This window comes from Protopterus annectens, chromosome 15.part0 (genome assembly GCF_019279795.1).
Source record: "Protopterus annectens isolate FY-2018-M chromosome 15.part0, PAN1.0, whole genome shotgun sequence".
NCBI lineage: Eukaryota > Metazoa > Chordata > Ceratodontiformes > Protopteridae > Protopterus > Protopterus annectens.
Window position 1 is genome coordinate 587,649,050 of NC_056749.1, and position 23,872 is coordinate 587,672,921.

Below are 23,872 nucleotides of genomic sequence, written 5' to 3' on the forward strand. Positions count from 1 at the left end.
ACTACACTTTCCCCTGCCACCACGTTACAGTCTCCAATCTCCTTCAGACTGGCCCTTCTGCATAAGATATAATCCACCTGTGTGCATCTTCCTCCACTCTTGTATGTCACCCTATATTGCTCCTCCCTCTTGTTAAAATACGTATTCATCACAGCCATGTCCATCCTTTTCGCAAAATCCACCACCATCTGACCTTCTGCATTCCTTTGCTTAACACTATACCTACCCATTACTTCCTCATCCCCTCTGTTCCCTTCACCAACATGCGCACTGAAATCTGCTCCAATCACCAGTCTCTCAACCTTGGGTAAAGTCATCACCACTTCATCCAACTCACTCCAAAATGTTTTCTTTCTCATCTATCGCACACCCAACATGTGGAGCATATGCACTAATAACATTTATCATTACACCATCAATTTCCAGCTTCATAAACATCACTCTATCAGACACTCTTTTCACCTCCAAAACACTCTTAGCATAGTATTCCTTCAGGATAATGCCTACACCATTTCTCCTCCCATCCACACCATGATAAAACAATATGAAACTGCCTCAGATACACCTAGCCTTGCTCCCCCTCCATCTGGTCTCTTGCACACACAATATACCAACCTTCCTTCGGTCCATCATATCAGCTAGCTATCTCCCTATACCAGTCATACTGCCAACATTCAAAATTCAAACCTAGATAACTGAATTGGGCAGCCTCAAAATATACTGTGCTGTTCTCTCCTTGAAGTTGGAGGGAGGTTCTGAATACGGTTTATTGGCTAGGTTTGTAATGGTATGTACATTGACTGATTAGCACTTACCCGTGAACTTATAAACAAAGTGGCTATCAAATATAGACCAGTTTTTATGCTCAACTTATTACTAAAATTATCATCCATTTAGCAAAAAAAAGACAGTAATAATAATTCCCAGCAACTGTAGTGACACATCATTCAGGGAAAATTTGTAGAAAAAATGGATATAATAAAAAATAAAAGTCAACCCTGGAACACAGCCAGAAAAATGCTGATCATTTCTTCAGTCCGTAACACATTCTTGTGATAGGAGCACAGAGGGACTGGACAGTGGTTGCATACACTGTTTGCAGATGGTCATAGCATTTGCTCTGCATTTACTTTTTATGGACAAAGGCTGCAAGGCAGATTCCTCACAATCACTGGTACACAAATACCTTCAGTCCTTTCAAAGTAGTGATGTTTTGGTCATAGTCAATAAGTGAGTGAAATGTGTTTATGAAAAAGGAATTGAATTGTGTTGCAATGTTATCATTTGATGGAGGTGTGGTAGGATTGGGGATGGACATACTACCAGGTTGCAGGAGTTTGTTCATTCCAAACATACTTTGGTGAGTGCTCTGACTTTACTGTGCCTCAGAAATGCAGCAGCTGGAAGACTGGAAATGAATTCTGCAAACTAATGTTAACATCCCTCCCAGCATTACTCTGCAAATAATTCCAACACCTCCTTGCCATGCCACTTTCCTGAAAAGTAAACTACAAGTGTCTGACAAGCGACCCTTTCTATGTTTCAACATTTCCATTATTAGACTCTGCTTTTATATTTTCATCTTTCTCTTGTACTTGTACAGCTGTTATACTGTTCACCTAATCAGAAAATGCAATTCCTTCCTTACCACCTTGAGCAAATGCAACACATTGGTTCAGTAACACAAATGGGATTTAAGTCGGTCAGATAAAAGATCACAATGACTTCAACAGAGATTCCAACAGTAAACTTCTTGAAATTCAACCACAAAACAGCTGAATCAATTTGCACGGCAGGTTCACTGCTTAAGTTTACATTACTGCAGTCATATCAGACCTAATTCATTGCAATAAACCTGTCATGTTTTTGACTGACAACTGCTTTAGCTTTAAGTCTTTGCCACCCTGCTCTTCCTATGGATCCCCGACTGATCACCTTATAGAAGAAAAAGACAGATGAAAAACACCAAAATCCAGAGTCAGCACTAGTCCATAATCAAGTGGGTTATTATGATTCATTTGATGCTAAGAGCTTTGGTCTCCACATGTTTAAAAATGCAAGTTCAGTTAGAAAATCATCATGAAATTGTATTACTCTTTAAACAATATTTTGTAGTATTGATGCACACATTTACATTTTCTTTTTATTTTAAATTCTTGCCATTACAACAATCTGACAGCAAATCTCTCACACAGATGAAGACAAGGATGAGACTGCACATGAAAAGCTGGGTGGAGCTGCAGCCATTGTTTGAATGGCAAACTAGTTCATGTGTGGCAGTTTGTTTTTCTACTACTCATAACTGGAAATTCCAGCTCACTTTTCCTCTAACAGCATATCTTATATTGGACTGGAGGCTAGTTAAACAATGCCCTCAGTGTTGGCCTTTTCCATCACGCGCTGCATGTTCATGCGGAGGGCACAGCAAACACGCACATGGTGCATTTATGCACAGCTAGAAAAAATAGTAAATGATAAAAAAATGAAAGTCATGTACTTACCATAACAACAGATCTGTGTTATCTTATTTTTGTTTGGTTCAACATGTGGCTTATCGGATCTGACTTCAGTGCTTTATACCATAGTTATTAGATCAGAGAGCTCTGACTCCTCCTCTACCCACAATTCCCTCTCCTGCCTGAATTACCTCAGAGAGAGGTTTCTGGATGATCTCAATTAGTGAGAAATCATGTGGGAAAATAATAAGGGTAAAATAAAGACCACTATATAAGGTAAGAGGTACAAAAGGTCAGAGTCCAGTGAAGGTCTGGTTGATCCCTAGAAAGAATAAGTGCTAATTTGGCATGGGTAAAGAGGGAGGGGAGTTGAACTAGATGAAATTAAGACAACACAGATCTATTGTTATGGCAGGCATATAACATCCATATCAGAAGTCTATTTTTGTCTGATTTGACATGTGGGACTGATTCCCAAGCTACTACACAGGGACTTGAGTGGACTCAAGGAAGTCCTTGAGAATGGTACAGCCAAAAGATGTACAAATTCTAGACTGCACATCTAACATATAATAAGATACAAAGATATCAGTTGAAAACCAAGTTGCTGCAGCACATATTTCACTGGCAGGCACTCTTTTTGAAAATGCAGCTGAAGTTGCAATTGCTTTGGCACAATGAGCCTTTGACTGCAAAGACATACATTTTCACTTATAAACAAATGAAACAGTCTATTAGCCATTTTGATAGAGTTACTTTACTCATAGATTGTCCAAGTTTTGTTTTGGAGAAAAATATGAACAACTGGTCTGATTTTCTGAAACCCACAGCACGATGAAAATAAAACCAGAGTTTGCTAATGGACACCTAAGGTATGTAGAGCATATTCTCCTCTGTTAGAAAAGTTTGGAAAGAAAACTGGCAAATCAATCTGTTGGTTCAAGTCAGATTCCGAAGCTACTTTGGGAAGATACGGTTTGTTCTCAGTGACACAATGTTCCTGTGAAAAATAAGAAATGGAGGTTCGCATGAAAGTGCTTGTAATTCCAACACACATTCTGCAGATGTAACAGCACGAAGAAGATAGTCTTTCATGACAGAAACTTTAGATCTACTGAAGCTGTGGGCTCAAAGGGTTGTTGGGTTGCTGCCTGAAGCAAACTTGTAATATCCCAGTGAGGGACTGGATCATGAACTGGGGATCTAAACAATAATGTTCCTCTACAGAAAGCCTTGGTCACTTTAAGATAAGCAATGGCTGTATAGCTGAGCCCTGTGTGAAAATTTGAAATGGCAGCTATTTGGACTAATTGTAGAATAACTAGAGCCAGCCTTAAACACTTCTGATAGAAACTCCAAAACCTCAGGTAAAGGGGCTGAAAAAGGATCTAGTCCTTTTGAAGAGGCCCATATACAAAAACATTTTCATTTACCTTTGTAAATCTTCTTGGCAGAGTCTCTTTGAGAAAAAAAGATTATATGGACTACCAAGGCAGAAAGTATGGCATCTCTGGCAATTGCTAAAATTGGAGAAACCATGTGGTTAGTTTTAGAGTCTTGAGATCTGGTAGAGATAAGCTCAGACAAGTGACTGAGGAGAACCAGAATGGAATCCAGAACCTTATGTAGGTGTAGATGATGGGGCCAAAGAAAGAACCACCACACCTACCAAGGCAAGAAGGGGGAAATGAGAATTGCCCTGGTCTTGCAATCCATGGCTTTCTGAATGAACTCTGTGATGAAGGGGATTGGTGGAAAGGCATAAATGAGGCAGGGGGCCAAAAATGGACTAGAGTATTAATTTGTGACTGCCTCTGTGGAGGGACAAGGGCAAAGTGTTGCATTTGCTGCTGAGGTATGACACAAGGAGGCTGCAGCAAGGTTGGCCCCAGTGGCTGAATATTTCCACTGCTAATGCTCTGTTGAGAGCTCACTCATGAGACAAGAGAACAGTTCTACTCAGTTTGTCCGCTAGAATACTGGACATCCCAGGAATCAGCACTGCTACTAGAAAGTGGTTTGAAGACATTGCCAAACTCTCATGGCTTCCTGGCAAAGACAGAGTACAAGCACATTCACCTTGTTTGCCGATATACCAAAACCACCGACATGTTGTCCGAGTGGATGGCTACCACATCCTTGTGTAGGAGGTCCTAAATGCCTGCAACATTAGGACCACTGCCCCTAAAACTCCAACGCTAAAGTTTGAGCTCTACTGATGACAGTGTTCCTGGAAGTGTCTTCCATCTAGGGTGGGGAATGCATTTCAAAGGGGAGGTGTCCATGGTGACCTTAGGGGTAAGAGCATGGAACGGTCAGCTCTGAAGAACAGTCTTGGACAAAATCCACCACTGGATATGACCTCTGCAGATCTGAGTCAGGTGAATCCTGCTGTTAAGAGAAGAAGCTTTTGTGGCCATTTAACAGCTAGTGTCCACTGTAGAACTCTCATGTAATATCTGGCCAAAAGAACCATTGCTATAAAGGTAGCCATTAGTCCTAAGAGTCGCAGAATGAGTCATACTTGAGACATAGGGTGTTTTATCACTTGGAGGGGAAGCTATTGAACCTTTTGAAGAAACGGGGAGTGAAGACTGCAGCTAGTAGGCCCTGCAGAAAAAGGAAGTTTTTCAGAGAGGGACTTCAGATCCTGAAAGCAGAAGGATCCAACTACTTTGATATCTTAAGTGTCAGAGCTGAAGTAGCAGATGGATCTGGTGACTTTCTTAGGTTGGTCAAGTTGTTCTTGTCTGTTTTCTGACTGTTTGTCCTTTGATTTACCCTTTGGTCTGTCTGTCTTTCTCATTCTCTTTTCCTTTAACCTATCTCTCCCTTTTTCTGGTTTCTTATCAGAGGGAGGAGAGATACAGAGTGCATTTGGATCTGAAGACATTTTGGACCCTGACTGAGGTGGAAGGGGTCCTTTCAAAAATAGTTTATCTTTCCTTCCCTCCTTGGAGAGCTCTTATGCAGAAAGCAGCACAAACACTGCACACACTGAGAATGTGGGTCTTGAGGCAGGGTTTTATAACCACAGGAAGAACACTTTTTGAAGACTGCATACTTTTCCAAAATAAGAAAATTTCATACATATATTAATACACAAGCACATAACTACATCTATACACCTATCTAAATATGTAGTCGTAGCCTAAGCAAACACGCTACATACCATAGAGTTACTAGGAAAATTCACACTCTCTCTAAACTATCATAAATGTTAACCAGTAACACCAACTATTACTTATAAATAAGAAATCCTAGTTATTTATTTTTATTTTATTTTACATTTGTTGACCAGGATAGTCCGTCTGGGTGTGAGCCCATTTTCAGGGGAGGCCTGGGGAGAAAAGCTCCAATAAAACAAGAACAATATTGACAGGTACAGTGTCAGTTTTACATAGAATTTAACAGAAATATCTAGAGACAATAAAGAAAGTACAATATACAATAGGCACTTTAGTGAAAAGGAGAAAGTTATTAGAATATAGTAGTCATATTTTATTTTATATATTTTTTTTTTTTGAGGGCAGGGGCCCAATCTTTAGTTGATCATTTGAGTATACTTTAATACGTCTACATATGTATACCCTTACATAAGAAAAGAAATTATCAAATTATACTCTTATTGTAGGTAGCTGATAGGTGGTATTAACAAGTGGGAGTGGGGTATACATGGAGACTAAAATTTAGGGGATGAAATTTGATGTGAGCTTATGTGGTATTAGCCTGGCTTGGTGCAGGAGCAGAGCCAGTTGTTAGTGAGGGTGTCTCTGAGCAGAGTTTTGAATTGGTGTAGGTTGGTAGCATTTAGGATGTTTTGAGGGATTGAGTTCCAAAGTTTAGAAATGTGGTGGGATTAGAGGGCATCTCTAGCTTTGTTGTTGCTTTTGGATACTTGGAGGAGTGTTTTGTGTGAGGATCGGAGTTGCCGAGTGTTGGCATATGGTTGGAGTAATTGTTGTAGGGGTGGAGTTCTGTTTGGCTGGTATATTAGTTGGTGAGTAAAGACAAGTTGGGTATAGGTTAGTTGTTGTGGGAATTCTAGCCAATTTATTTGTTGTAGGGCAGAGCAGTGGTGGGACTTATATGGGGAGCTAGTGGCGAGCTTGGCTATTTTATTGTAGGCTGATTCAACTTTGGTAAGGTCAGTTTTGTTAAGGTTTGCAAAGATGGGAGAAGCATAGAAAACATTAGGTAAGAGATGAGTCCTGGCGATGCTTAGTCTAGAATGGCTAGTTAGGAAAGGATTAATTTGTTAGAGAGCCTAGCCTAATGTGTGTTTTTAATGGTTTGAGAGAGGTGTAGGTCGAATTTTAATTTGCTATTTGCTATCAATTGTGACATCTAGTAATTTGGTATGTGAGCCGGTGTTTATGATTGTGTCATTGGAGGAGTGGATTTGAAAAGTGGCTGAGGGATTGGGTGCATTGGTGGGGAGAATGAGCATGAGTTTGGTCTTGTTTGGGTTCAGTATGAGGTTAGTGTTAGTTAAGCAGGATTCTACTTCTAGGAAGGATTGTTGTGTATAGCCTGCAGTTGTGTAAGAGAGGGGGCGGAGCATATCAGGGTAGAGTCATCTGCATACTGGATGACAGAGGCGAGAGATGTGGATTTATGGAGTTAATTTGTGAAGATGGTAAATAGTAGGGGGCCTAATATGCAGCCTTGTGGAACTCCTATGTTAACAGGGAGCAAAGATGATAGCTCCTGTTGCCATCTAACAGCCTGCTGGCGTTTGGTTAGATAGCTGTGGAACCAAGCTAGGGAAGAATGACTGAGATGTAATGTGGCCATGTGAAACTGTGTTGAATGCCTCAGAGATCTAGAAAGATGGATGAGACATTTATTGTGTTAGTAAAACTGAGGGGGGCGGTTGTGGTGCTATGGTGGGGGCCAAAACCATGTTGGGTGATTGATAGGGGTTATTGGAGAGAAGGTACTTTAGGAGCTGGAAGTGAATACATTTTTCTAGTAGTTTGGAGAGGGTGAAAGAATGGCAATGGGCCTGTAATTAGTAAGCTTGGTAGAGTTGCCACCTTTATGCAGTGGGGTGATATAGCAGACTTTCCAGATTAGTGGGACATGGTTCTAAGAGATAGAGCGGTTGAGATAGAGCGGTTGATGAGGATAGAAATGGGGTAGGCTATGACTTCGGAGGCAGCTTTGAGGAATTCTGATGGGAGGTTGTCAGTAGCTAGGTTGGTGGGCTTAAGCTTACTGAGTAGTTTTTTTTTATGGCATGGGTTGGGAGGGGGTTAAAGGAGAAGGAGTTTACACCCTCATTGTTGGCTATGGGAATTGTAGTAGTGATGTTTTGGTTATAGTCAATAAGTGAGTGAATTGTGTTTATGAAAAAGGAATTGAATTGTGTTGCGATGTTACCATTTGATGGGGGGGTGGTAGGATTGGGGGTGGACATACTACCAGGTTGTAGGAGTTCCCAGAATTTTTTGGGGATGTTTTTGTTTCTTTGCTGTGCAGTGATATAGTAAGCTTTTTTGTCAGCTTTTATCTGGGATTTGGCTTTATTCCAAAGTTGTTTGAAAAGTAGAAGGTTGTCACTGCTTTTGTTAGTTAGCCAGTGTTTCCATGCCTTGTCCCTTTCTTTTAGTAGGTCTTTGGTGTTGTTTCTTAGCCAAGGTGTGTGTGGTGATGTTTTATTCTAGTTATTCTGCAGGGGGCCAGGCTTTTAAGGATGTTGAGGAAGGTGGTGTTAAAGTGTCAAACAGCGTCATCTAATGGTAGTGTTTTGCGGGGGGACCAGTTTTTGCTGGAAGAGGGAGTTGAAAATGTGGGTGTTAAATTTATTCTTGTTGCAGATTAGCCTACAGACTACTTGTCTAGGTGGACTAAGACTGTTTCTGATTAGGTATGTGGGTAGGTGGTAACTTATGGTACTGGGGAGGCATCCTACTAGTAGGGGTGCGTTATTTTTATTTGTGAGAGTCCAATCCAGGATGGATTGTCTGTTGGAGATTTTGTCTATTATTGTGGGGGTTTGTATGAGCTGGGAGAAACCATACAGGTTTATGAAATTGGATGGATTAGTGGAATTATAGGCGGACCAATCAGTGTTGAGGTCACCCATAATTACAGTTTCTTGGTGGAAGGTTATGGATAGCCAGTGAAGTATGTCTTCAACTGTGCAAGTGTTATCTCCTGGAGGGATATAGGATAGCCACTATGAATAGTGTTTTGCTCTTTTTGATATTCAGTTTGGTGATGAGTAATTCTGCACTGTTAGATGTAGGAAGTGTGGTGTTGATAACTTCTAGGGCTAGATTTTGTTTAAACATTATTGCTACACCTCTTCCACATTTATTTTGACGATCAAGTCTATATATGTCGAACCCTGGCGGAAGTATGTCATTGTTTTTGATATGTGGCTTAAGCCAAGTTTGTCAAAATGGTTACGTCAGGGGAATGCAAGTCAATTAATGCATGGAGGTTATGAATTTTGTTTAGTATACTTATTACATTTATATTAAGGAACACCAGGGAGTGCTGTTTGGGGTGAAGGGGTATGGTGGAGTTGATTGAGGTGTAAGTGGTAGTTTGTTTATTGGTAGTCTTGGGGCCAGGGTTGGGTGGATGTCACCACTGAGTTTTAGTTTTGATAATATATGAAATAAAGTTGTTATACGTTTGCTTAGTTGTTTGTGGTTTCTAAATAGTGGTTCATTTTTGTGTCTGGTTTGATGGTATTTAAGTGGGAGGTAGTCTATTTCTGTGTTGTTGTAGAGGTCAGGTGAAATTTGGGAGTTGTAGTGATGGGTTATGGGCAGTGGAAAGTTGGTGGGTGGTCACAACAGATGGGGGTGTAGAAGTTAGTTAAATGATAAAGAAGGGCTAGTGTAAATAGGTTGGCTGTGTGGAGAGATAAGGTAGTAAATACTGCTGGTTTTAGTGGATGTAATGATGTGAATTTTAGTGAATGTAACACTGTGTGCTTTATTAGTGTGTTGAGGTTGTTAGAGTGGGACTAACAGCGTGTGGTTAGTGTGTGTTGTGAGATGTTGGAGGGGGAAGTGATAGTTGTGAGTTTGTGGGTATGTGGTAGAGCAGGGATTAAATCAGATAGGAGGGTGATTATGTGGAAGGTCAGAGCAGCTGAATGTGTAGGTGGATGTGTTGTATTGTAATGGTGGGGGAGAGGGTACAGTGGAGATTGGTCTGTTTTGATTACAGGGTGTGACAACTGTTAGATGTGTATGAAACAAGAGGGTTGTTTGTACTGATAGCATTTTGTAATGGCAAAAATGGCAGGGATTGGTAAAAGGTTAATATATGTGTGCTAATGGATGGGTGTTGACTAGAATTAGTGTGGAAATGTGGGCTACTTTATAATTCAAAATTGTACAGGTGGTGACTTGTAGACATGTGTGAGTGGGAGTGGTTAGGTGTAGATAAATTTGAGTGATTTAGGGGTGGGAGGGAATGGGGGCAGGGTAGAGGAGCGGAGTGAAGCCCGAGCGTAGCGAGGGCAGAACGGAGCGGGCATAGCCAAGTTCCATAACTGCACAGCAAGGAACAGTCACTTGACTACCAGGTACTGTGAAAAGTATCTATGCAGCTGACAATTTTGTAGACTAGGAATTCTTAGAGAAACAGAAACCTTATGCCAGGAGTGAGTATGTAGTGGGAGAAATATGGACAAGTGTATTGGGAAGGAGAAGACAGACTAAAACAATGATTCCAAACTAGAAAGTGTTGGGTTTAGAGAGATCTCTGGTGAGGGTGGGAGTTACCAGTAGTGCGCACTCCCTGAATACATTCTAATGAAATTTACAATCATAGAAGGGTTAAATCATTAACATACACTGTAATATTCCTGTACTTTAAGTAGACCGGCCACAGACTTTTGCAGATGCAGCTTGCTGCTAGAGAACTGCTATTGGGATACCTCACAGTGTTTGTATTAGCTGACAACTGTAAATGGAAATAAAAAAAAAGAAGATTAGGAAAAGCTGATAAGGGGAGGGCTAGAGGAGGTAGGACTGTATTTATAATTGTTGCAATATAAGAAAGGAGTGGAAGGAAATAGGTAAAACAGCCTAACAACACTACAGTTAACTGAGTTAAATTAAAAACTCTATGCAGTAATTTGACACAAAATATGTTCAAACCATACCTCTCAAGTGTACCTCATTATGAGGAACGTACCTCATTTGGGGGTCTTAAAAAGTTCATGTTCCTCGAAGTTCCTCAAAGTTCCACATTGAAAGGGTCTGTCACACATTCAGTGTTAGGAATTTTTTAAAGTGAAATCCAAGGTAAATAGAAATTAATTATATGAATTCATTAAAGGATCGTCTTTATAAGTAAAACCAGCATATTTTAGCCATCCTATGACCTTCCTAGTTGAAGTTGTTAGTAAGCCATTAGTATGTGTTCCACATTTTGCCCATTTGTTCCATATTATGAAGGTGAGTGTTCCTCATTTTGGAGATGGAAGGTTGAGAGCTAAGGAAACTTCAAACAAATACAACAAGCATCTAGGCATACATATAGTGCTCAACCAAGATTAATGTACAATATCCAGCTTTAGCCTGGGTGAAACTGTCACTGTAACATACAACAGTTTTACCTGCAACAGACTATATAGTACAAGGCATTACTACACTATAGCAGCTGAATGTCTGCAAACTATAAAGAATTACATTACATCCCAGTTTCAGCATACAGTGAGCAGTTAAATTAGTTTGCTGTTAGTTGGGAATACAGCTGAAAAAGCACAGTATCTTCCTTTAAAACAGTGATAATTACACAATAGTTTCAATAATATGGGCTAAATTGTCAATAAAGTCACAATAAAAACAAACAAAAAAGAATAATAAACCATCTTAAAACAGTAATGCATAAGCAGAGTTCAGTTTGATACCAAGACCAGGTGTTGAGATTTAAAATATATACACTTGTAAATGGTGGCATATCTTACTGCTTTATAACAAATAATTAGTACATAATTTCTGAGAATCCTTGGATTTCTACAGATAAAAATACACTTAACAGAACTTACATGGAGGCAGGGTTGTCAGATTTCCAGCACCCCAGGGACAAAAAAAGAAGAAGAAGGTCTCTCACGACATGAAGACAAAAAAAAAAAAAAAAAAAAAAAAAAAGGTCTTTAGTGCGGAACAGAGTTCCACAGTAAAGAAGTGAGCTCACTCAGTAGCTCTGCAACCAATTTACATTTACTATGAACGCCCCTCTGTGAGATTGGCCACCATATTGTGGTATACCGACCACTCATAAGAGCAAATTTGTAACTAGAGTTCAGTTTATGCATACTAAAACTCTGCAGCATGAACTAGGTTGCTTAGGAGGGATGGGACTGGGAGTGACAGTGAAGCTTGACTGAAAGCACCAGCCCTGACAACGTTTACCACTTAAGAAATTATATCACGCCTTCCCAATTCAGGAAAGACTTAGAAGATGCCCTCATAAAGGAAGCACAACACCACTACTTCGGTAACACAGCTCTACTTACTATGCATTTTCAAATGCATTAGAATCGCGAATAACATGTTCACATTCCTTTTATCTATCACGATTACAGCATACCACCACCTATGGTATCATTTATACTGCCTGTTGGTGTACTCACTTATTTGTATTATCTTTACCTCCTTTGTACTCCATAGCATTTTCTCGTTTGTTGCATATGTATGTACAAGTTTACCTTTTGCAATTGTTTGCGTTCTATTATCGCCGGCGCTGGCTTGGACCTGAAATAAATCCTCTGCGATCACTCTTTACCTGTCCACTGTTCCTGATTTAGGCTCAGAATTTAGCTCTGTCCCTCTATCTGTGGTGACTTAGAGTCAATAAAACAGAATAGTTACTGATTTTACATTGCTTTCGATTAACTTTAGAAACTATTAATGAAACCAAAAGGAGCAACTAGGCTGATGCAGAGTCACAAGTAGAAATGAAAGGCAAAAATCCTCAGGTTAAAATCCAAATGAAAGGCAAAATCCTCAGGTTAAAATCCAACTTTAATTCCACTGCAGGTCAGATAAGCGCTTTCACTCATTCATTTGAGCTTCATCAGATCATGTAACAAAGACCTTCAAGTACATAGGCTACATTTATACAGTTAAAACATCTCCTATTGGCTGCTTCTTGTTACATATTCATGAGTTAATCTAAGCTTAAAAATATATGCACATATAAATATGCTGAGATGTATAAAATGACAAAGTAAATATAAAAAACATATAAAAACTCTCCATGAACACTCAAGATGCTCTAATAAATATGTATATATAGATATATATGTCAAAAGAAATCTATTTCAAGGGGTAAAAACATATATGTTCCATCATTTATTATAAAATCTACAAACATTCCTCCGTTTGTTTAACATAGGTTTAATGGAGGCTCTCTCATTGAGACCTAAACCCCTATCTGCTCTCAATCTAACTATCCACATACTCTCCTTACTCTCAGTATGGCTCCTGATGTCACCTCCTCGTATACTGGGTTTAATATTCTCAAGAGCTCTAAATAGGAAATAATGTTCAGGACCTGCTTGGGCTACGTGCTTAGCTAAGGCATTGTGAGGTGAAGCCTTCCTAATGTGGTAAAGATGTTCTCTTTATGTTCACTTATTCTATCAAAATACCTCAAGTTAGCACATGCAATATTTTAAAAGTGACCCCGATTGTTTTTGGATTTGTCCCCGATTCTGGTGCTATGTCTGCACTAAACACGGAGCTTCTCATGTTTAATGCATTGCATTTCCGCATTCAACACAAGTAGCTCCGTGTTTAGCGATTTTGATTGCTCGATACTGGCATATGGGCCAATCAAACACGGAGCTTCTCGTGTTTAATGCGAACACAAGAAGCTCCGTGTTTAAATTTGATTGGCCCGTATGCCAGGTATACGGACAATCAAAAAAAACACAAACAAAGCGGAGGCTGGCCGGGATTTAAACCGGCAGGGCGGGACTCGGGATCAGGCTGCTGATCTCGGGACAGTCCCACCCAAATAGGGACGTCTGGCAACCCTGCATGGAGGTCACACTACTGGAAGATGCCAAATCAGCAGGCAGAAAGTACAGTTTTGTACCTACCATAAATGTAGATGTCCGAACTGGATAGCATCTGCAGTCATAACAAGTGGGTTGTCCTGTCGTCAGGCAGCCCTGCAGTCGGCCGGATTCCAAAGTCCGGGTCCGGCTTCGGCTGATGTCGCACTCCACCCGACGTCATCTCTGTTGGTCTTCGGGTATAAAAGCATCAGCTGACGCCATTTTCCTCAGTGTTTCTTGCCCCAGATGCCAGTAGCCCTCTTGCAGGCTAAAATTTGGATAGATGCCAATGTTTCCAAATAGATAGAGGTAAACACAACAATAAGCATGTATGTACATATATACAAACAAATACACCATAAAAACTCCCCAACAGCTAGCTATTAGGAGGGTAAACACCCTAGGAGTACCACAGAGGGGAAGGAGGGAGGGTAATCCTGACTGCAGATGCTATCCAGTTCGGACATCTACATTTATGGTAGGTACAAAACTGTACTATGTCCTTCATGGATGCATCTGCAGTCATAACAAGTGGGTAGAATACCATAGCCAACTAGGGAGGAGGATAAAAGTAGATTATGGTGTGTTTAGGATCCCTTGCAGTACAGCAGTGGCAAACCCTGCTCGGGATCTGGAATATAGAGGCAAATTATAATGCTTGGCAAATGTATGCACGGAGGTCCAAGTAGCCGCCTCAATAATGTCTTTGGTTGCCACTCCTCGTAAGAAGGCTGTGGTAGTGGCTGTTGCCCTTGTAGAATGAGGTCTTATGTTCTGTGGAATTGGTTTTCCATGGAAGGAGTAACAGTATCGTATGCAATTTCCTATCCATTTGGAGATTGTCTGTTTGGAAATAGCTTTTCCTTCCCTTCCTGTTGCATAGGCTACAAAAAGTTGGTCAGTCTTTCTGCTATTTTTTGTTCTGTCCAAGTAGTAGCGTAGCTGTCTATGTACATCCAAGGTATGCAGTATTCTTTCCCCTCTGTTTTGTGGGTTGGGAAAGAAGGTAGGTAGGTGGATTGCCTGGTTTAAAGACACTCTGGATACCACCTTGGGCATAAATATAGGATTAGTCCTCATAGACACTCTATCTTGGTGGAAGATTAGGAAGGGTTGCACTGCCATTAAGGCCTGTAGTTCTGAAACCCTCCTTGCTGAAGTAATTGCCAGTAGGAAAGCAGTTTTCCATGACAGGTGTTGTAGGTCTGCTGTTGCTGCTGGTTCAAAGGGTGATAGTGTCAACTTTTCTAGCACAAAGTTTAAATCCCAAGCCGGTAATGGTGGTTTCCTTGGAGGTTTTACATTCTTGATTCCTCTGAGGAACTGCCTGAGCAAAGGGTGCGAAAAAACAGGTGGATCAAAGCTGTATTCTGCTGAAATAGCTGATGCATGTATCTTGATGGAGGAGTAGGGCAGGCCTGAATGAAGAAGTTCGGCCAGATACTCCAGAATGTTAGGAATATCTATGTTTGACACATCTTTTCCTCTTTCCGTACTCCAAATGACAAACCTTTTCCATTTTCCAGCATAGTTCCTTCTTGTTGAAGGTCTGCGTGCTTCAAGAATAATGTCTTTAACTCTTTGGGAAAGTTCTGGATTAGCTGCTGCTATGTGATGTTCCATGCAGTCAGTTGCAGCGTTTTAGGTTTGGATGTATGATGCTGTAGTTGTTCTGAGTTAACATCAAAGGCATCAGGGTATTGGCCACATATTGTTCCGACACATGCTCTTCAGTAGTGGGTACCAGTGTTGTCTTGGCCAGTTTGGAGCTATCAGGATTATCCTTGGACGTTCTTCCTTGATTTTTAGTAGTACCTTGTGTATCAAAGGAAGAGGTGGGAATGCATATGCTGTTAGGCCTTTCCAGTTGAAGGAGAGTGAGTCCACTTTCCATGCTAGTGGGTGGAATGTCCTTGTGCAGAATTTTTGAGCTGGTGATCGAGAGGTGATGCGAATAGGTCTATCTGTGGCATTCCCCATTTCTTTGAGATGGTCTTGAAGATGTCCGGGTGCAGCTTCCATTCGTGGGCATCCGAAGTGGTTCTGCTTAATATGTCTGCTAGAGTATTGTCTTTCCCCGGTACAAATATTGCCTGTAACTGAATGTTGTAGCTGAGTGCCAGGGTCCACAGCTCCAAGGTCATTCTGCATAGGGGGTATGAATGAGTGCCTCCCTGTTTGTTGATGTACCACATGACTGTGGTGTTGTCTGTCCTTATCATCAACTGGCCCTCTTTGAGAAATGGTTTGAACTTTTGGATTGCCAGTTTTACTGCCAGCATTTCCTTTAGATTGATGTGCAGGTGAAGTTGATCCTGTGTCCACAATCCTTGCACGCATTTGTCCAGCATGTGGGCCCCCCATCCTAGGTCTGAAGCGTCTGTTGTGATGGTCTGGCTTGGTTGACATCTGCGAAAGGGTAGGCCTGGGTTTGACTGGCATGCCTGAGCCCACCATAGGAACTCCTGTTTTAGGCATGGAATTAGTGGGATTTCTGTTTCTAGACTGTGTCTGTGTTGGGACCATAAATTCTTTAGGTACCACTGTAGTTTCCTCATATGTAGTCTGGCAAATGGGACCAAGATTATGCATGATGCCATGAAGCTGAAGGCCTGCAGAACTTTTCTTGCTGTTAACTTGTTCAGTTTTGTTAGTGCCAAGAAGTAAAGGGGAAGTTCTTTTTGTTTTTCTGTAGTCAGGAATGCCATCTGTTGTACTGTGTCCAATTCCGCGCCCAAGAATGTCCTTGTTTGGGATGGTATCAGCCTTGACTTTTGTAAATTGACTGTGTATCCCAGTCCTTGTAGCAAGTAAATGACCCTTTGTAAATCTGTTGTCAGCTTGCTTTTGTTGTCCCCTTGTAGCAGGCAGTCATCCAGGTATGGGTAAATTTGAATTCCCTGTAGTCTGCAATGGGCGATTACTGATGCCAGGCATTTTGTGAGTACTCTGGGCGCAGTAGATAAGCCAAAGGGCAATGCTGAGAATTGATAGTGCTCTGATCCTGCAAGAAATCTGAGGTATCTTCTGCAGATTGGTCGAATGGGGACGTGCAGGTATGCCTCCTTGAGATCTAGAGTTACCAGCCAAGACTCCTTGCCCAGCATGGGAAGAAGTTGCTGTAGGGTCAGCATTTTGAATTTTGGGACAATGATATATGTATTTAAGGTGGACAGGTCGAGAATTGGTCTCCAACTTTTTTCCTTTCTTGGAACTAGGAATAGTCTGGAATAGAACCCCTTTCCTTGTTCTGCTGTTGGCACTCTTTCCACAGCTTTCATGTTTGCTAACTCCATTATCTGGCGTAGAGCCTCTGTTTTTTGATTTGGAGGTAGATTTGGCATTCCTCTTTGACTGGTAAAGTGTGGAAGTGAAACCGTAACCTTGATCTATGGTTTGTAAAATCCACTTGTCTTTTGTTATGTAGTGCCAGTTCTTTGAAAATAAGGTTAACTTTCCGCCTAGAGGAGCTGCTATTTGTTCCCTGGTAGGCGGATTTAGGATTAAGTCACTGTGGTTGTGCTGATGTAGTGGCAGTGGCTGTGTCTGTGCCTCTGTTGTTACCTTGCCACTGTCGCCCTCTGTAGGCACCTCCTCTGGATTGGTTTCTGCCTCTGGAACGCCTATTCCTGCCCCTTTGAAATTTTGTGGAGTCAGGAAAGGACCAATTTTGGCAGGCCAGTTCCTGCTAAACCTTGGGGTTGAACTTGCAAGAAATCTTTAACAGTTTGAACAGATTTTGCCTTTTCTTCCATTTTCTTCATAACCTGCTGGGCAGGTGTACCAAACAAACTTGTCTTGTCCATAGGAGCATCTAGCAACTTAGCTTTAACATGATCCGTAAGGCTTGTTCCTTTAGCCATGCATGCCTTCTTATCACTGTGCCTGTCATGGCTGATCTAAATGAAGCCTCCAGTGCATCATAGCCACATTTTAAGGAATGGTTGCTAACCTGTTGTATGTTATTTACCATCTCTAATACATATTTCTTATCAAGAGATTCATATGTGGTTTGTTTTTAGTTAACTGATCAAGCATAAACTCTTGGTATTGTATCATGTGAAACTGACAGTTTAAAGCTCTAGCTGAGAGAGTAGCTGAAGTGTAGACCTTTTACCCCATCTGTCTAATGACCTTGCTTCCCTTTCAGAAGGAATAGGGTTTTTAGCTGTGGTCGGCTACTGCCTTGGGACCCTGGGATATAGTTTCTGGGTCTGCAAGTGGGGCCTTGTAAAGGTGGTGATGAGTATCTGGCACCCTGTAAAATCTGTCTGGTTTGGCAGGGGCTGGGTGTAAAGAATCTGGAGCGGAGCAAACATCATTGAAAGCATCATCCACCACAGAGAGAACAGGAGGTATAGCTAAGGGCCTGTGCTGTGGGAGGTGCAGAAAGGTCCTAAGTCTTTTTCTGGAGTCTGAAAAATCCTGTTGCTGCCATTGGAACTGTTCTCGCATGGCGTGCAAGGTTTCCCCAAAGGAGAATTCTTCTGGTGGGGAAGCAGCTGGAATGGATTCTTCAGCATCAGAATCTTCAAAATTGGAGAAGGGAGCCTCTGGCTGGTCAGTTATGTCTGATTCATCAGCAGAATCATCAGAAGACACTGGCTCAGGGGGCCCTGCCCTAGGTCTCTTCGCTGGGCGCTGAGAGGCCCTGTCTGGGTGAGATTGAGATCCTCTAATTAAAGAAATTAAATCTTCTGCCAAGGAAAGCATTTGAGAACTAGAAGAGGGCCTGGAAGTGGGGGGTTTAACAGGCACTGTTTTAGAAGTCTTGGCTGCTTTAGCCCTGGCGAAGGCCTTAATGGAGATGGCTGCTGGAGGCCTAGCAGCACCACATGCTGGGGTAGAGACATCCAAGGGGATGGTGTCTGATAAGTCAACCACCGTAGTGGGTAAAATTTCTGAGGTCGATTCAAGAGTTGTAGCAGGGGCCTCAGTTGTAAGAATAGGTTCAGCTGTACTTTGATCAGTTTTCTCGGTTTCGGCCGAAACTGAGACACTCGCGGTTTGCTTTACCGTGGTTTCGGCCGAAACCGCGGACCGCGAGTGTCGGTCTTTATCTTTGCGCTTTGGTAGCTTGGGTAGTCGGAGGATCCGACGGCATAATGTACGCAAAATCAGAACCGAAAAACTGTTCTGCAAACTCCGACCGACGCCTAAGCGTTCGTCGGTTGAAAGAGGCACAGGCCGAACAGGCTGCTACGTCGTGGGCTGGGCCTAAACAAGGCAGACAGTAAGAGTGGAAATCTTTATGAGGTATTTGTTTCCCACAGGTTAAACAATTGTTAACTTTTTCTGACATCGGCTGAGGCAAGAAAGAGTCCCCAACGGGGTACTTAGCTTTAGAAGTCTTCGAAGTAGTATTCGGTAGAAGTAATCTCTGGATCCGACCGACCGGCACTTGCGAACAGCTTCTGCTTCGGGCGCCACGCCGCAAGAAAGACTGAGGAAAATGGCGTCGGCTGATGCTTTTATACCCGAAGACCAACAGAGATGACGTCGGGTGGAGTGCGACATCAGCCGAAGCCGGACCCGGACTTTGGAATCCGGCCGACTGCAGGGCTGCCTGACGACAGGACAACCCACTTGTTATGACTGCAGATGCATCCATGAAGGACATCAAGCTAGAATAGTTTAAAATGGCGTCGGTGTGAGTGAGGTGTACTTGAAATGTTCTGCTAGCTTGTAATTGCAGTTTCTGCAGGAGGGGTGGGGTAATATTTACCAAAAGGGAGAGAGAATGACAGATACACTGCTAGTGGATTTTACAGTCCTTGGAGAAAAATGAAAGCAATAAGAGAGAACAATGTAAAAAGAAAGGTCTAGCAGAACATCAGCTATAGAAGGAAAGGAGGTTTATAACTGAGCAGAGTTCAGCAAATCCAGAAGAAGACAGCAGTGGGAGTGAGGTACAAAAGGGGAGGGCAAAAACAGAAATAACTGCAGAGCAAGGAGCAGTCACTTACACTATCAGGTACTGTGAAAAGTATCTATGCAGCTGACAATTGTGTAGACTAGGAATTCTTAGAGAAATAGAAACCTTATGCCGGGGGTGAGTACGGAGTTGGAGAAATATGGACAAGTGTATTGGGAAGGAGAAGACTGAGTAAAACAATGATTCCAAACTAGAAAGTGTTAGGTTTAGAGAGATCTCTGGTGAGGGTGGGAGTTACCAGTAGTGTGCACGCCCTGAATACATTCTAATGAAATTTACAATCATAGAAGGGTAAATCATTAACATACACTAACATTCCTGTACTTTAAGTAGACTGGCCACAGACTTTTGCAGATGCAGCTTGCTGGTAGAAAACTGCTATAGGAATGTCTCACAGTGTTTGTATTAGCTGACAAATGGAGGTCACACTACTGGAAGATGCCAAAACAGCAGGCAGAACAGGCTATGCAAAAGCGCTTACATGTTTCTTACTAAATAAATCGTTTGGTTTTATGCCATGCATGTCCTTTGTCTGCTTGGATTTCTTGCATTACATTTTTGGAGCCTAGTCTGGACTTTATCTGGTGCAGTGTTTTTTTTTTTTGCCAGAGATTAACCTCAACAGTTACAATATAGTCTGACATACAAGTGTATTTCTTTCTCTGCCCAGCAAGACACATTGTTGGTACTTTTTTTTTTTTTTAACACAAGCAACTTTACAAATACATTTTCAACACAAGTACCTGTACAAATCAGTTTGATATTCAAATGACATAATTCTTTACAAAACTCTAGTTAACTGTGCTGGCATACGTTACATATCCACTGCCCTACTTCTCCTGGTTTAGCTGGCAATACCTCATATCGCCACAACCCTCATCTGTCAGGGTTATATTCAGTATGTCACATCTGCCACAAATCACTTTTTCTTTGCACATAGTAAAGCAGCAGCTACAATTGTGTTGAAAACATGACAAATTATCTACAGCACCATCTACAGACACACACAAATGATTCCGCTTACAACTGAAGAATATCCAGTTATACAGCTGGAGATGTAGCCCTGTAGAATTTACTTTTAAATATCAGAATGAGATGATACAAATCTTAATAAAAACTTGTTATATGTGATTACATTATGTGTTGCCTATACTTCTGTGTAATAAAAATGCCATTTTCAGATAATCCAGAGCCAGCATTATTTAGCAGCAAAACAAGCAAGAAAATGGTATCATGAACAAATCTGCCAGCACATCTATACACGCATCAAGGTGACACAATCTTACGTGAAGGTGCAGTAGTGCTCTACTGTTAACAGATCACACAATTTAGGACTGCTAGGAAGTTGCAGGCCTGCAGTGGTAAAACAGCCATGAAGAAAAGAGGGTAGATAACTTAAGATGATATTGAGCCTGCCCCACCAACATAACTTCATGCAGAGGCAAAACCTGGTCCAAATAACCTATTTATTCTGCAAATTCATCCTTTTTCTAATTGCCATATGGACCCTGCAGACTTAGACTCAAGATCTCTGAAAAGCCTACTTGGCCAAACAAAACTTTTTACTTTCTTTGTATCTGTATTTGTCGAGTTCTGAATGGAGGAGGCATTTCTGCCTGCAAGGGGAGGGGTAACTTTACAATACAACTGCACAAGTACTCAAGACATGTTCTTACACAGATACGAGTAACTGACATATATACTGGATCAGTGCACACAAGACTACCATACAAGTAACTTTCCTGCTGCACATACCAGTACTTCCATTAGGGTAGGACTAGTGATGTGACCTCTCTGGTTGTGTTGAAAGGGCTGTAGCTATATCAGCATTTCCTTCATATATACTGTGGTTAGCCTATTATGGATTTCTAAGCAACTTCTAGGTCAAATGTCAAAACATGGAAAGAGCTCTAGCCACATGCCTTGTGTGTTCCACACAGCTATCACAGCCACTTTTTAAAAACAGAAAAAAGGTGGTCTTTCAGGAACTGCTCCAGCTTAGAGTGCGCGATATACTGTGTCCTACCGAACTGTCATAAGTGAACTACCTCTGGATGTAAATCGACCACCTCATGCTTGGGCTAAAGCAACATATCTAGGAGATCAAGTAGGAGGCAAACAACATTATAGTTTCCTATTAAAGTGACCCCTCCCAGAATTAATCTGGAAACTTGTAGAACATTCTAAATACAATGACAGATAACTTCCAATTCGCTAGCTGCCTCGTTCTTTCTCATTTTAGTGACCACATATCTTTTACCACAACTGCTACAGTTTACCTCAGGTGCAAGCTATTATTCGGCTCAGACAAACAGATGTTCCTGTGCACTCCAAGTACCATTATATATTTGTTAAAGCCAAACAACAAGAGTTGCAGTGTAAGGGGCTGCGCACTTTTTTTTTTCCACAGACATGTACAACAACTGAGAAACACAGACAGATAAGGTCAATGACTTACTGGGGCATTTTCAGCTTCCAAGTCCTCCTCACGTGTAAACAGACTGAAACAATCATCAAGAGATAACTTCCCACTGTACTTCTGCAAAACAGAAATGACAAAATAAATGGCAACTTCTCAAAGTACAACTTGTGCACATGACCGAAAAAAAAAAAAAAAGAGAAAAACAGAAAATATTAACAAAAATTACGTTTCAAATGCTGGAAGAAAGGTGTATGGTGCTAAGTGTTGGATGCCTGAAATCTGACAGATGGTGAAGCAGCATGGATATGGACATTTCTGCTGCTAAGCAATCTGAGATCACTGACTAGTGGGAAAAATACTACATACTTTACTGGGAACACAGCACAAACTCAAAGCATGTAATCATGGAATTTTAATCACTGCTGTCCTCTCTTGATTGGAGGTTACGGTACAGCTACATGTATACAACATTGTTACTTGCACAAATATGTACACAAAACATCTGCCACTTTTATTCAAGCTGTTCACCTATCCTAACCATGACTGGCACTACCAGGTCAGACAGATGCATTTTTATCTTGAGAGGTAGAACTACTCTCAGCAAGTCTGATGTCTTTGTAAGACAGAAAAAAAATGTAATTATCCATATGAAGAATAAAACACAGGAATAAGGCTTCTAGGATGTTTCAGCTATAAGCTTATAGGTTACAATGGCTAGCAGGTCAAAAAATGACGAGGACTCGTACAAACACATCCTTCAATAACTTTTTTTTGTAAAAGTCTGAATGCTAAATTTTAAAGGAATACTGTACCTAGATGATTACACTACACCTCTTAAGTGTGAAAATGGTTGCTGTTAAATATGCAGCAGGAGCTTTCTTCCTTCATGCATCAATGCCTTTGACATACTGTGTATATAAAGACATTTCTTGACTGATCATAACTGATCTACGAATGAACTCTTGTCTTGGTCCTCAAATTGGACTCATCCAATCTACTAATCACAATTCTGTTAAAAATATACAAAAATTAATTTCTCACTCCAATTAGAATTGGCTGAGAAGGCTAAAAAAGCAAAGTGTGCCACATTTCTGCATGTTGCAAAGGAAGAAGCCTTGAAGGTTATTTCAACACATCTGACTTTTAGGCAATTACATAGCAGCAGTTAGGCAGAAATTCAGGAATTATGTGCCTAGGTAAATAACATTTAGATCAGGGGTGTCCAACCTTTTGGCTTGCCGGGGCCACATTGAGTGAACAGAAATTGTCTTGGGGCTGCATATAAAATTTATCATATAGTTAACTATTTTGCTGCCGTGGGTGACCAAAGTCGACCTCCTGGCTGTACTGTAGGTGCATTCGAAACAATGAATAAATGCCTAATATTTCCCTTAAAATTCAAATTCTCATTCTAATTCTTAATCTAACAGTTAACTCCAACAGCTTAGTTAATTTTTTTTTTTTTTTACAAATAAACAGGTAAGCAACAGTTTCTTACTGGTACAAGGACGGTAGCTTTCACTAACCTAATCACAGCCCTACTATCAAGTTAAACAATGTTTATTTTGCATGCTACCCAAGGAAACTCATTCACTTGCAAATAAAAAACTGGCACACACTACCATTGCCATTTTAGTTATTCACTACAGCGCTACCAGTTCTCACTGGGAAAATCACTCCAGTAGTCCAAGTATGTAAAATGTCAACATTAGCAGCCCTACAATACTATAATCCACAAAAATAAGCCAACAAATTAGCAATAAAGTAAATAATTTACGTCCGCGGTGGTGGTGCTGCAGTAGCGTTGTCGCCTCACAGTAAGACGCTGACTGGTTCAACTCTCAGCTAGAGCGTCTTCTGCATGGAGACATGCGTGAATGGGCGTACCTTCGTTGAAGGTTGTGCGTTAGGGCTGGCAACTCAGCACGTAAAAATCAACTGCCAATCATTAGCAGACCGGAGTTCCACTGTGGCGAGCGACCCCTAACTGGGAAAAGCCAAAAGACACAACAACTGGC

General features: G+C 41.2%; 1 protein-coding gene across 1 annotated transcript in view; it reads right to left on the reverse strand.

Annotated features, from left to right (window-relative positions):
* The window catches only part of USP21 (ubiquitin specific peptidase 21), a 612,045-nt gene that overhangs the window by 279,272 nt on the left and 308,901 nt on the right, over positions 1-23,872 (reverse strand). The window contains exon 8 of the mRNA XM_044057408.1: positions 21,891-21,971. Coding sequence (XP_043913343.1) covers positions 21,891-21,971 — 81 coding nt within the window. The remainder of the gene's footprint in view (positions 1-21,890; positions 21,972-23,872) is intronic.